General features: G+C 49.4%; 1 protein-coding gene across 1 annotated transcript in view; it reads right to left on the bottom strand.

The window, feature by feature from the left end:
- Positions 1-15,208, bottom strand: part of AGBL3 (AGBL carboxypeptidase 3) — a 2,309,829-nt gene that overhangs the window by 1,887,835 nt on the left and 406,786 nt on the right. Inside the window, exons 4-5 of the mRNA XM_069628782.1 lie at positions 4,341-4,523; positions 3,698-3,805 (exon numbers count right to left, since the gene is read on the bottom strand). Of these exons, the coding sequence (XP_069484883.1) occupies positions 3,698-3,805; positions 4,341-4,523 (291 nt within the window). The remainder of the gene's footprint in view (positions 1-3,697; positions 3,806-4,340; positions 4,524-15,208) is intronic.

Consider the following 15,208-nt stretch of genomic DNA (forward strand, 5'->3'; position numbering starts at 1 on the left):
AACCACAACTCATAACGATGGCCAGGGCATCGGTGGCCTTCACCGTTGAGGCAGTGGTATAGATTATACGCTTGCCCATCGCGTCCAGCTTCTTTACCTCCTGGTCGCGGCAACCATGGATTTGGAGGACAGGTTTGCTGTTTACTTGCAGCGGCTGAAACCACAGAGTCCTGGGACGGCTGGGATCTGAGGCATTTAGGGTCTGAGTCAGGCACCATGTACTTTTACTCAAATCTGTCCCGTTTTGCTGGTGTAGAGCTCGGGGTCTTCATTAGAGCTAGGCTTTCTTCCCAAACATCACCCAGCAGAGGACTGGATGTTACGGTCTTCCTGGATGACGCCTGTCTCTGGGAAAGAAATCTCTCCTTTTTCTTTTAGTTGGGCACTAAGTTGAAGAGGCTGGATGCCCTTGAAAGCATGCAGTGGAAGGAACTCACCTCATCAGGAGGCGATACCCTGGGTGGATAGTCGGCACCCAGCAGTTCTCCATCCGGTGGCACAGTCTCATTAAACTCATCTGTCTCCATAGTGCCTGTATCCGTGTCCATTCCAGTGTCCATATGGAGTGGATCCACCACTGGTACAGCCGGAGTGGAGGGTGGCATTGGCCGCCTCAGTGTTGGAGGGTGCTTTGGGCCCACAGGGCGCAGTGTCTGTGCTGTGGTCTTGGACGGTTGTTCCCAGGGTGGGGGTCCCCACCGAAGCCATCTGGGGAGGGAGCCGCTGTTCTATCTTTGACATCAACATGTGCAGTGTAGTCAGAATATGCAGATACATGTTCCTAGGGCCCTTTTGAGGAACCACTGAGGGAAGCCTAGTGCATCTTGCCAGGATCGATGGCCAGTCTTGTTGCACTAGGGGGAATTGCCTCACCAATCGGGTTGTCCCTTCCCTGGTCCGAGCAGCAGCCATCCTGCAAGGACTCTTTGTCCTAACTTGTGTAGATAGTCATGACAGGACCCCTTGCAAACTCCTTTAGACCCACCATAGGCCTGGGGAGGAAATCCGTCGGTGGCAACATTTCCTTTGAAATTCCTGCCTCCTTCGGGAAAGAAGAAACGACTGGGGCCTTTACAGACTGAGTAGTTATGGTCGAGGCAGCCGTAGTAGTGGCCAGAGAGGTAGAAGTCGTGGGCCAGGTAGGCAGTGCAACCCTTGGTGAAGATTTTGCCATTGACGTTGCCATCGACAGGATCGTCAACGGAGCTGTAGCAACGGTCGTCGACGGGGCAGCCATCGACGGGGTCATGGATGTGGTAGTGATAGACGGTGGCCTCGCCAACGGGGGTATTTGCTTGTGAGACACTGACGGCGTTGGTGCTGGAGAGGACTTGAACATAGGCATTGACGAGGACTTTCGAGTGCCCTTGTTGCGAGTGTCCTTCATTGGCCTATCCTTCGGCGAAGGACCATGTTTGGAAGAGAGTCTCGGTCTCTCCGATGACACATCACCCACCAGCAGGCTTACCGTGGACGGCGAAGGGAAGTGCGGATGCTCCGAATTGGGAGCCGCAGCAGTGGCGGCCCGTGTCGGATCATCAGCGTGGCGCTTAGCATTTCTGTGGACATCTTGTGAAGGAACTCAACCTCTTGCCAGAGGGAGAATGCTCTACAGGTTGTCCGGACCTGGCTTGTACGTCCCTGCAGGTACCGCATGGAGCCCTTTCTTCCTTCAGCCATGCCATCAACCTGCGTGAATGGTCCTGCTTCGTCTTTGCAGGGAAACCTCAGCAGATCTCGCACCTGTCCTCGTCGTGATCAGGATGCAGACAAAAGAGGCACCTTGTGTGCTGGTCTTCCACTTAGATGTTGCTAAAGCCACATCTGGCACAGAGCTTAAACGGGCTCCTCTTGCTTTCCTCTGAGATGGCGAGACGCAAAGTAGCCCTCAACTAGGCCTTCTGAAATGAAAAAACCAAAGATCTGACAGTGTAGCAGTCGATCTTCACCGGCAACGGGTCCCTGTTGCTGGCACTGACCAGCGGTCATCAAGTGAGAAAGGTTTGGACCAAAAATAGAACAATTTATCAGTGGAAAAACTCACAAATAGGAAAATATTGCTCAAAGAACAACTCCAGAGGACCCCCAGCACTGAAGCATGCGGTACAAATCTGAAGATGGCCACAGGAGATGGGGCTTAGGAAGACGGTCGTCATTGGATGGGTACAGTATGACCCAGACTTCAGTGAATGGCTAATGGGAGAAAGGCAGTTTTCAAGCTTATAAAGCAAGACTGGTTTCTTTTTATCAAGGATTCCCAGCCTGACGATGGGGAATATTCATGAGCATGTGAATCTATGCCAGACCCCATGCTGGAGAACTTCTTTTATTGTTATTGCCTCATATAACCTTCCTCTTTAAATCATACTCCATTCATTTTTAATTCTTTCTACTTTTCAATTTTCAAAGGGAACATAGTCTGCCATGTTGTCAGACCATAACCCTCTGCCAGCATAGTCACCAATTCAAAGACTACCAGTGGCTCTACAATGGAACTAGCAACAACACAACTTTTATAAAGCTGTGCAATATTAATTTTAGAAAAGCTGGAACATGGAGGACAGCTCAGGGGCAACGTGCTCGCCTTGGAAGCAAGACGACACGAAGCACCACAGGTTCGATCCCCGGATCCGCACTTAGAAACCTCTGGGAATCAAGCGTTATAAATAACCTATCATATCATATCATGCCAGATGTGCATAGGGCTTGGAAGGGTTGTGCAGTTGACCGGGGTGCTGCACTTAGTCAAATTCTTGAGAGTTCACATGTTATGGATTCTAGGCGACTGTAGAATGTGTTCCACTACAGGGAATGCAGGTGTTGGCAGAATGCTGCCTTTACGGTTAAGTGAGATCTTGAATGTAGCCATTTAATGATAGCTGGAAGCATGCAGAATATATCGATCATGATTTATCAACCCAGATGTTTCAGAATTTTGCTGAATGTACCAATTCCAGGCTTTCATTTAATAATAACCAATGCATCTTTCCTCTATCACTCTGCGCTTTTGGAATTAGCGAAAAGAGTGGCCACACTCCTCCATCCACATAAAACTTGAATGACACTTTGCACAACACATCTGCCATTAGAATGTAGCTTCCTTTCACGACAGAAACATTTTAACTGTAGCTACGCACATAACGGACTATCCTCTTACACACCCTCCAGCATATTTCTCTAGTGCACATCTTTCTACCCATACACAAGCCAATGAAACATGAGTGGCTAGCAGGGACTCGGGCAAGCCCTCATAACCTTTAATGGCCATTATGTACACAGGAATATTAGCACCTCCTAACTTTCCCATACTTTGGTCCATCCGAGGGCTCTCAACCGACAGCACATTGGGACCCTACCCATGGTGAAAGGCAGTATACAAATGATGAAATGAAAAGGAAATGAAATATCACCAGATAGAAAATGCCTACCTGTCTAAACTCCTCTCAAGACCTTTATCACTACGCATTTTTCATACTCGCTGACATGTATACTGGTAATGCCATAACAATAATTATGTACTTTATGCTGCACCCTTTGTTTACGTTTTTCAAAAACAAAGTGCACCCCACATGGAATTTGATATTTTACTTTAAAATTGCTTTCTAGTTAATCATGCAAAACCTGCACTGAAACATTGTGGTACTGTTTTCATGCATTTTGGATTCACAGGTGATCCAACTAATTTTAAAACACCCACCTTCGTTCACCAGGTAGACTACCCTACCCCGAGTAGGGTCCACGTAAGGTGGTTCTCTTTCCATGCCAGAGGGTCTGTGGATTGGCTCAGGAATTAGAGGACTGTACTCTGGAAAAAGAAGATATTCAAGTATGTTACAGTAATATGTTATGTTTATCATCTTTCAATACTTATAACATGGAGGTGCAATTCATGAATCCTAAGTCACCCTGTGCAAAAGATGAGGGAAGACTTCACCCGGGAGTTGCTGTATCTATTCCGTATTATTATGGATCATCCTCGACTGTGGGCACTGGCGCACTCTGGTTTCAACAGAAACTGATCACACTTTATTAACTATGTCTGCAGTAAAAACATATGCTCCAAGGTCAACCTATTTAATCGTACTGTGTGGCAGCACGTAAACATGTAATATCTTGCTGATGCATAATAAAGTTTAGGTTTTGACATGGGGTGCTGGGGAGACAAAAGTGTGTGCATGTTTTTACCAATATTGCCACCTAACATGAATAGCCCAAAGGGAGCTGCAACATTTACTCTACTGCAGGACTACCCTCTATATGTGGTTACCATGTTGATAGGGTGGGATGAAGGACTGGAGAGCGACTTCCAGATGGTGATATGGGGAGGAGTTGAGACTCACCAATGTGACACACTCTGTCCTCTATCACCTCACACTCATAAGGCCACCGGACTGTGTAAACTGAGGTGGCAGAAGACACTCCATAGAGACTGTGAGGCTCTCTAAGTCGACGAACTCTTCGCCCCGATTGATACTCAAAGACGATCTGTGTTGTCCTTTGAGTGCAGGGGTCACAAATGTCATCTGCCAGAGAAATAACCAGATATAAGAAAAACAGTAGAAACAAGCACATAAGTTATATTGTCGTGGCTCGGCTCTAACAATCTTGGAGTTTACAATTTTGGCAAAGGTTATGTTAGATTTTATGTTGGATCAGAAAGAGTGAAACCTTGTCTCGCATAATTCTATGTAGTGAAGTCAGCCTAGGCCTCTTTAGGAAGTGCTTCTATAGAGTTGGGACAGTAATTTATACAGAGCCTGAAAACGCCTGGCAAGTCCAACTAATTATAAGTTACTCACCATAGTGATGAACGTACTCCTAGCCCATAGTCCCCTTTCCTCCATACTGTATGGGCGTCCCTCGCTAGGGATGGTAAACAAAACCTTTTTCACCAGAAACAATGGTCTTCCCCTTTAAATGTAGGTGCACGTGGAGGTGCGGCCCTAGGAGCATGCGCTCCCCTGACTCCACCCACCAGCGCCACTCCTCTGTCTCCTTTGACGCGTCGACAATATTCAGATTGCCCAATGACACAGGTTTTATTAAGGGGGAAGATGGTGGGACGTATGGAGGAAAGGGGACTATGGACTAGGAGTATGTTACTCACTATGGTGAGTAACTTATTACTCCCATGTCTCGTCCCCTTTCCTCCAGACTGTATGGGTGATTACAACTGAATGCAGCCCCAGGGAGGAGAGTTGCCCCTCTTAAGAAAACAAGTTCTTCAAAACTGCCTGGCCAAATGCTGCGTCCAACCTGGCGCTGGCATTCAAGCAGCAGTGTTTGCAAAAGGCAGAGGGAGTAGCCCACGTAGCTGTGTTGCTGATAGTCTGTCATGGGATGCGTCTTTGAAAAGCTACAGCTGTGGCCTTGGCTTGGATGGTGTTGGCGTGTACGTTTGCTGGCAAAGCCTTGTGCTGCCCTTCGTACACTTCCTTGATGGCCATAACCATCCACCTTGCTATGGAAGCCTTGGATGCTTGAAAACCTAGTTTCAAGCCTCCAAATGTGATGAACAAAGCATCAGACTTACGGACGCTCTTAGTCGTGTCTAGGTAAAATCTTAGAGCACTTTCTGAGCCTCGTCCTTTGGGTCTGCAGAAAACATTGGGAGCACAATCTCCTTGTTTAGGTGAAAGGACGAAACAACTTTAGGCAGAAAGGCAGGGTGCGTTCTAAGCACCACCTTGTCACAGTGAAATGTTGCATAGGGCTCGAAGCCAACAGGACTTGAATCTCGCTGATACAGCGTGCCGATGTAAGGCCCACCAGCAGGGCCATCTTAATGGTAACCAGACTGATGTCTGCGGACGCCATGGGCTCAAATGGTTTGTGCACCATGGCGCCGAGCACCACGTTAAGGTCCATAATCTGGTTAGCCCGCCAGGTGTCTCTTAACCACAGGACTGGAGGATGAAAAGATAGTCACCGGAGTACTTGTAGGCCCCTCTGGCCACCAGATAAGTGCGGCATGTGCCCACCTGAATGAGCCAGATGTGCTGAGAAAGCTAGAACACCTTCCAGTGAGCATGTTAGTGGAACAACCTTTTTTGTTTGTGCCCAGTGACTAAACCTGGTCCACTTGCTGGTGGAGTTACTTCTAGACCCCTGTATGATAGCCAGGTTATCACGCGACAGGTGCAGATGCTTCGGGGCAACCAAGCTTTGTGGGCTAACTTCAGAAGAGTGCAGTGAACCAATGTGCCCCCCTGCTGAGAAAGTAGGTGGGCTGGGCCCACCGGGAGGTGTATCAAGGGGTGATCCGACAGATGGAGGAATTTCAACAACCAGCGTCTTGCGGGCCACCATGGCGCTATGAGGATGAGCCGAAGGTTGTGAGAATCTGTGACCCTGCCGATGACCTTGTGAATCAGAGGAGTTGGGGGAAAGGTGTACGCGTTCGTGTTGTTCCACAGAATCTGTAATGCATCGCCCAAGGAGCCCCTGCCCTGCCCCAGCCATGAGGCAAACTATGGGCATCTCCTGTTGTCTCTCATGGCGAAGAGGTCCACCTGAGGGCCATCTGCTGAAGATCCCTTGTAGGACTTCTCGCTCAACTGCCACTCGTAATTGTCCATCCCCAACCTGCTGAGCCTGTTCGCCTCTAGGTTGGATTCCCCGGGCAGATGGACAGCTGACCAGTGAATGTTGTTCGACAGTGCCAACTGCCAAAATGTCGATCGAAAGCCTGCAGAGAGGCAGGGACCTGGTACCGCCCTGCTTGTTGATGTAATACATGCAGGTGTAGCTGTCTGTTGTGATGCAGACCGATTTGCTGCTGATCATCGGGAGAAAAGCCTTGAAAGCAAGTCAGATGGCCATCATCTCGAGCCAGTTGATATGCTCCAGCTGCTCCTGACAAGACCAGACGCCATGGACTCTGTAGCTGTCCAGGGTAGGCCCCCAACTGTTTAGGGATGAGTCTGTGGTAATGGTAATCTGTGGTAACAGCTGCCGGAATGGCCTGCCTACCAGCAGGTTGGTGTCTGTACCCCACCAGACTAGGTCCTGGTGGAGATGCTGTGGTATGCTGACTGGCTCTGAGAGCCCTTCTCCTGACTCCAGGAAGCTGAGAAATGAAGCTGCAGCCTCCTCATCTTCTGAGGAAATGCCTCGTGGCCCTTTTGATTGCTGCGATCTTGTCCGGTGAGGGAAAGACCCTCTTGGTCCTTGTATCCCATATAAGACCCAGGAAAGTCAGAGTCTGAGTGGGCAGAGCTGTGACTTTTTGAGATTGATAGAAAATCCCAGGTAGTAAAGTGTATGCCTCAGAGGGAAGCTGTGTGGTGTACTGCCTCCAGGAACCTCGCCCTGACTAGCCAGTCGTTGAGGTATGGATAAATGTGGTGGCCCTGCGCCCGAGTAGGGCTGCCACTGCAGTCATCAGACTTGTAAAGACCCTCAGGGCTGAGTTGAGTCCAAATGGTAGAACTCTATATTGAAAGTGAAAACCCATGATCCTGTACCGCAGGAAGGACCGATGGGGTTCCCAAATTGGGACGTGCAAATAGGCATCCTTCAGATCCAGGCAGCACATCCAGTCTCCCTCGCACAAAGTCTCTGCAATGAAGGCTGGGGTAACCATCTTCAACTTTTGGAGAGGAAGGGAAAGGTTCAAGGAAGAAAGGTCCAACACAACTCTCAGGCCAGCCTTGTTCTTTTTGTGTATGGTGAAGATCCAGGAATAGAAGCCCCTGCCTCGCTGAGAAGCTGGGACTTCCTCTTCCGCCTGGCTCGCTATGAGCAAGCGGATTTCCCCCAACAGAGTTGCTGTCCCAATCTGCGGGAGCAGAGTGAAGGAAGGAGGCAACGGGGGAATTGGTAGCCGGAAGCCCGTGGAAACAACAGAGGATCGAGGAGCCGCAAACCTTGTGCATCAAGCCTGCCCCCCACCGGAGACTCGTAGATCCGGTAGGACCGTCACAATTTCTTTCCTTGGGAGGATGGTGCCGAGGAGGGGGACTGGAAGAATCCCTTGTTAGCCCCCTTGTGCTGCTTGCGCCTGTCTTGGCTCAGAGACATGACCGATTGCCTGAACCGTCTCTCCTGACAGCCCCTAAAGCCTCCAAAGACCGGACTCCTGTCTGAGCTCTGGTGAGCTTGGCTGTAGGACTTGGGTGTGGATTTTGTTAATACAGACAAGGATTTAGCTGTATGGGAAATATTCTTTTCCTTGTCTAGTTCCCCGTCTGTTGTCGAGTGGAACAAGTGCCCCCACCCCCTCAAATGGCAGGTCGACGATGCGTTCCTACACATTTGGGTTGAACTTTGTTGCTTTGAGCCAGGCCGTTGTCCTCCTCAGGTCAGTGGCGATACATATGGCTTTGCCAGAGGTGTCAATGTGGGCCACCGTAGATTACATTATATCTTGGGCCACAATTTTGACCTCCGCTAACCCTGCCTTGAATCGTGCCTGGCTTGGGCAAGAAACTCTGGAAGGAAGTCTGCGATCTCCAGCTACAACATTTGATTAACCGCCGACAACATGGCGTCAGTGTTGGTCTGATGTAGGTGGAGGTGGAGCGTGGCATTGGAGTAGACCTTTTTCCAAAGGACTTCAAAAGCTTTTCCTCCTTGCCCAGGAGTGAGGAAGCGGATGCAGCGGAGGAAAACTGCGGTTTGGAATACAGCAATGCTGCTGCTATCACAGAGGAATGTGGCTGGGATTGCAAGGACAATAACAGGGAATCGTCCTCCGTCTGCCTGTATTTCACAATTATTGGTATGCTGGATGGAGTGTGGTTTGACCCAGTCCTTTTTGGCTAGGGATTCCACATCCCTCTGGAGAGGGATGCCAGTTCTCGTGGGAGGATGCAAAGTAAGTACTTCTGCCAGGACTCCCGCCTCGGGTTGCTCTGCCTGTGGCGGAGGAATGGTTAGGTACTCCGCCAGACCCACCAGCCTCTCGTGGAATGCTTTGGCTGACGATGGTGTGTCCGGATCCTCCTCCACGTCTGTGTCTGCGCAGTGCTCTGCACATCTGGTGGTGCAGGAGGAGTGCTGGGCGCGGGCAGCTGTGGCATGCTGATTGGCAGTGCCGGAGGCTGCTGAGAGGGTTGAGCCGGAGGCTGAGCTGCCATGATTGGGGCAGGCACGGAACCAGGGGCTGAGCTGGACCCAAACCTGGCCACCAGTGGGAGCTTGGGGTTGTACCAGGGTCGGGGGGGGAGCATGTCCCTGATTACATCCTTGAGGATGGTACTCATCTGTGGTGCTCTCATGAGGGTGAGGAACTTCTCGAATAACCTATCCTCACAAGCAGGAGGGTCGGCTGATGGAGTAGGGGCCGAGCCCTGAGGCTGCGGTGTCCTGAACGGACCCTGTCTCGCCAAACTGGGGAATGGGTACCTTCCCTGCGAAGTGGAGGGGTAGGAAGTGGGCAAGGTAACAGACGTTGTCCAATCCCATCTGGATGCGCGCTCCCCTGCCTGATCTCTGAGCGGGAAAGGCGCTGAGTGAGCTGCCATTTTGTGTGGCGCAGTGGCCATTTTGTCTTGCTCCGTGCCACGTGCCTGCAGCGTTGTGGATACTGAGCTGGGCCCAGTCTCTACCTGCATGCTTAATAGCAAAGGCTGATATCTTCCCTGCATCTCAGGTCGAGACCTGGGAGGCGGAGTACCCTCGGCCATGGTGCCGGAAGTGCTGCATACAGGCGCCCCCTCGGCCATGGGTCCGGTAATAGGGCAATGCTCCTCGGGTCAGAGCCTGGTAAAAGAGCCCTGGAGCCCCTCAGCGGTAGGACCGGTAGGATCTAGTGTTAGGCAGAATCCTGTGCAGTTCCCTTGGGGACCACTGCAAGAAGATTAAGACTACAGGAGTAAGCAGTAAACCCAATTGGTAGCAGTCTGTACCACCCAGATTGACTTGGTAGCTGTGGCTGAGCAGTCAGACTTCTCACAAGAAGAGTTAGGCAGTATACAGAGGATACACAATAGGGCCAAAAACACAGTAGGACAAGCAAACACTGACCAGAGCTTTGTATCAAAAGTATATAATTATTTATTTAACACACACTTTAGAAAATACACTAGCACTATTAATCAAAAGCAAGTTCCAACAGAATCAGAAAAGCATTTACACCTCCCTTAGCAATTACAAGACAAGTCTAAGTTAAAACACCACTTTTTGTCAAAACAGAGGTGAGCGGGTAACTTAGATGGCACTCCAATAATTAGGTTAAAGGGAGAGAAAAAGGCAGGTCATAAAAATAAAACAGTTCCCAACACTTAAGAGACAAAATCAAGTTACTGAAGGCAGGGTATACTGTAGAGCCAAAGTTCATAGGCCAGGCCCACTTTAAATGGAGCAAGGCGAAATGTGCCCAAGATCACACGGTTTAGCAATGCATTCAAGTCTTTGTAGAAATGTTCAAAAGAGGTTGGGGTTGTTCAAAAGACAAAGTTAGAAGGTCTGGGGGCCAACCCAGTTGGAAAGCCAAGGATTTAAGGGTCACCTTGGGCAAACTGAAGAAGGAGGCCAGGTAGAACACAGTACCTTAAAGAGTGAGGAAGCTCCAGCGGTGGCAGTTGTTCCCGGCAGCGGGTGCAGTTCGTGGTTTTGACCAGGGGAAGAGAGGTTCTCGTCGAGGAGGAAACTTGGAGTCGTTGCACTGCCCAGGGAAGAAACCAGCCGCGGAGTTCGTCGGTGAAAAGGTGCGTTCCTGGTATTCGCTGTCACAGTGGTGCAGCTTGGCTTTCCGGCCGCCGGTGTGCTTGGCACGGGCGATTCGACCAAGAGACGTCCTGGAAGGCGAAATGGCAAACTGGTTGATCCCACCAGCTCAGAGGAAGAAGACTCTTTCAGCAGAAGATCTTCTCTTGTCGTCAGGAAAGTGTTGAGGTTGTTGCAGCAGGGCTCCACCGGTGGTGTCATCGTTGCAGATGTCTCAGCTTCTCCCCTCTTCGGATTTCTTAGGTCCTGTTGCGACTTCTGAAGATGCAGTCCCAAAAGCCCTGCTTTTATGTAGAAAAACCCCCATTCAACAGCCTAGCTGTCACTCAAACATGCTAAGTGGTGAGCCGGGCGGCTCACCACTGGCCCAATCAGAACAGAGTGCGACTTGGGTTGCTAAGGCAACACAGTCCAGGGTGCCAATTCCCCCACCCACACATCCTGTGGAACCCAGACAGAGTGGCACCAGTTGGAGGGCTTCTGTGGAGAAGCCCACCAAAAAGTGGAAAAAAGAGCCCAACCTTGGTTGGAGTTAGAGACGGACACGAACGCCATTTTAGAAAAGAGTTCTGGCAAAAAGACCCAACCGGTGATTTAATATTAAATAAATAAACCGGCGGTATCTTTAACATTGCACCAAAAAGTGGTGCGTTTAAAATCAATGGGAAAATCCCATAGGAAATATTCCGGTGGAATATTTTGCATGGTAACCACGGCCACCAGCCAGAAACTCGACAAGGGGGGGGACTGGACAGTGCCCCCTTGAAAACAGACCCAGGGGCAATCGAATTAACCCCTTCCAATACTTCCACAATATGATGGTTTGTACTGGTTCTGTTCACAATTTGGTGACTTTACATGCCCTGGGAGACAGTAGTCAATCCCAGGGTATGGAGTCTATGTTTGGGGGTCACTATGACACCCCCGTGTTACTGCACTGAGGGTGTAACACATATACAAAAACAGAGAATAACCTATGGAGTAAAAAACCCCATAGCCCATAAGCACACAAAAAGTCAAAGACATACCTCAAATCATGCCTAAGAGTGGGAGGAAAAGAGTCTCACTCTTAGCAGGAGAAAAAAACAAACCCCAAAAATCCAGCAAAGCAGCTGGGGGACTCACTAGGTTTGGGAAATTAGCCTTATAAGAGAATTCTCCCTAACATCTAGTGACCCCTCAGCCCGCGGGCACCCGCCGCTGGAGTAGCCTCGGTCTTCTTGCTGGTTTTAGGACCTGGGGGATCCCTCCCGCTCGGGCGTTTCCCAGGGAAGGAGTCGCCCTTGCGGGGTGCAGAGAGAACAGAGCATCCAGCTTGGGCCTGGTCTTCCTCCTCACGTATGCTTTGAGGTCCTCTGGAAGTGATCCTTCGAAGAGCTCGCTCCACCTGGCCAACAGATTCTTCCGTGCGCACGCGGTCAGGGCGCACAGGGTCACACGTTGCATGCAGAACAGCTGTCCCAGCCGTGGTCAGGGCACGCGAGGGTCGGACGTAGGGAAGGGACCCTCACAGGCTGTACACCTGTTGAAGCCTGCCGTCATCATGCGCCGGGAAGGAGCGTGGCACCAGAGGACAGAGCAGTACCTAACAATTGGAAATAAAGAAGAGAAAAATAATGACTTCTTCCGGGGAAGAGCACGTGGAATTACAAGGCCGGAGGCCTAACCCAGGAGCGCTGGTGAAAGTGGTTCGTTCCCGTCGTCGCGGAAAGAGGACCGAGGAGTGGCGCCAGTGGGCAGAGTCAGGGGAGTGCATGCTCCCAGGGCTGTGCCCCCGCACACACCTACATTTAAAGGGAAAGAATTTCTTCTGGTGAAAAAGGTTCAGGTTCCCGTCCCTAGCAAGGGACGCCCATACAGTATGGAGGAAAGGGGACGGGACGTAGGAGTATGACTCAAATGGGCAAAACTTTGAACTTTGTGGACAGAGACAAGTCCTCAGTGCACAGATAACAAAAATCATGCAATCAATAGACATACTGGAGTCATAGGAGATCAGAAACATTATACAATCCCCCAAGCAAAGTCCCTTTAAAACAAGGCCCATGTCACTAGCAGAGACCTGGTTCTGAGTATTACACATACAAATCATGATCTATGTTGATTCTCAGTGAGCAGTCTACTCTGTACTGTGCTGACAAAGAATAAAGATAATGTTTGGGAGTCTTAGGCTATTGCTGGCAATGGATTGTAGATTATGAAGAATCTGAAGGATGCATGTAAGGGGGACGCCCAATTGAGATTGTCTGGACACCGGTGTTAAGGAAAGATTCTGATCAAATGAAAACTACACTACGTACTGCCCCGGCGTTGGGCCTACCACATGGGACACCCCGGGGCAGTGTGTAGTGTAATTTTCATTTGATCAAAATCTTCCCTTAACACTGGTGTCCAGACAATCTCAATCGGGAATTTTTGGTTTTGTACTGTCATGAGCGCTTATGGGTAGGGTCTGGGGTCCTTATGAAGGATCATGGGGACAAGTCATGTTCCGTTTCCTATTTTCTACACCTATGGATTCAGTGTTTTAGGGTTTCCCAGCTTATTTGAGAGCAGTTTCAGAAACGTGGTTGCTGACTAAACTGGCTCCAATTATTTTAGTCTCCTTTTTTGTGGTAAGGGTCCCACACATTGTGCAGTCCCTGTCGATTCAAAATAAGACAGCGCTTGCTGCGCTACGAGGAAACACTCTTTAGCTTGTGCTCAACTCCACTAAGACTGAAGTTCTCTACTTCCCACCTAAACAGACTTCCTCTTCCTTTCCCCCCTCTTCTGACCTGACTACTTTGCTTAATCTCGTAACCTTGGTGTCATTTTCACCACATGTCATAACTTCTCCCTCTACAGCTCCAAATCTGCCACTGTAGCCAGACTCAACCTACTCAATATCAGAATAATATGTCATCTTCTTCCTTTCAATACTGCCAACTAGATAATCTCCTCATTAGTACTTTCTAGATCCGATTACTGTGCAAGCCTCCTCTATGGCCTTTCCAACTATGCTTTTTCACCTCTGGAGGACAAAGTCCTCAACTTCATGGTCTGCATGCCTTTCAACCTTCTCGTTTTACCGCTACCTCCTCTGCCAGTTGCCAGATTGGCTGGCTAGCTATGAAACAAAGAGCTAGGTATAAACCTCTTATCTTCAAAACCATCCATGGACTTGCTCCACCCTACCTATCTGCTCATCTCAATTCCTACTCTCCCCCTCGCATGTTACAATCATCTTTGGCTCACCTCTTTGCCACTACTCGAGACCCCTGCGCTAACTCATTTCCACTCTCTCCCTCTCCTTGCTCTCCTACTCTGGAATGCTCAAAGCACTTCTTTCTGAAGAACCTTTTTCCTAGCACTCCATGTTACTTCATCACCCTGCTTCCCTCTTTCCCTACCCTCACACATTTCTGTCACCCCACCATCAATAATTTAGCACTTCTTACACCATGCCATTCCTATGTTATTCTGTCATGTCCTCATCCCTGGTTTGTTTCCAACTACCCCTGTAACATCTGGTCTTCAAGCCACATTCTCTCACCCCATTGTCAAAGACCCATATCCTCCACTCTGTTATCAATATTACATTTTTAAAGTATTTTTATACCACAAACACATTGGTTTCCTGTGATTTCTATAAATAAATAAATACAAAAAATAATGATCCTTCCATTGTAGAGTGTGGGCCCTCTTAATGTTGTCTCACTGTTGTTGTCTCACTGTTACCAGCACCTGTGCTGGGTGATGTGGATTTACATGATTGTTCTACTGTGGTTTCCCAATGTACTACTGTCAGGCCTGACATTCATAGACAAATCAATCCTGCGCCTCGCCTCTTCTGCAGCACTCTTGTCTGCATATGCTGTAGTTGAAATGTTGATGATGAATTCATTGTTTTTCTGGCTCAAAAGGCATGTTCCCACTTATGTGCAGGTTGCTGAGCTCATTGCATTATCATCTGCATGTCATCTTGCATCCGTTGACTACCTTTACTATCTATACACGGGTTGTCCGGCTCTGGGTCTTGAGTGCTGCAGGCGTTTCAGACTTTTAGGATACCCCTTATTAGTGTTCATGGGATACATTTGCATACAGCGATTCTAAATAGGCACACTTTTTTTCTCAAGATTGTTGAGGAGGGACAGGGGACATATCACGGGAACCTTTCGGGCTTCCGGCCCTCGAGGCCCGGAGTTGTACAGCCCCGGTCTATACGGACAGTAGATATTGTTTGGGGTCGCCCACCATTTTGGACACATTTGGAAAGAGAGGGTTTCTCACCTCAGCATGGACACCCGTCTTCAATTGCCCGTGTATCAGGCCCCCCCTTGATGCTATTATGTTACCCAAAAGCACTGCAATTCTCATATTCTATGCACATACAAGGCGGGGGAAAGAGAAACAGTGTCCAGAGGTAATCAAGCAGCTGATGATGCAGCATGGGGAGTGGCCCTGAGGATTATCCCACCAGCTCCTAGCACTATGTGCACCCTCTGGAACCATGGCTGGTATATATGTGAACGCAAATGAACTTTGTGTCAGA

The sequence above is a fragment of the Ambystoma mexicanum genome, chromosome 12 (genome assembly GCF_040938575.1).
Source record: "Ambystoma mexicanum isolate Mex_15411 chromosome 12, UKY_AmexF1_1, whole genome shotgun sequence".
NCBI classification, from domain to species: Eukaryota; Metazoa; Chordata; class Amphibia; order Caudata; family Ambystomatidae; genus Ambystoma; species Ambystoma mexicanum.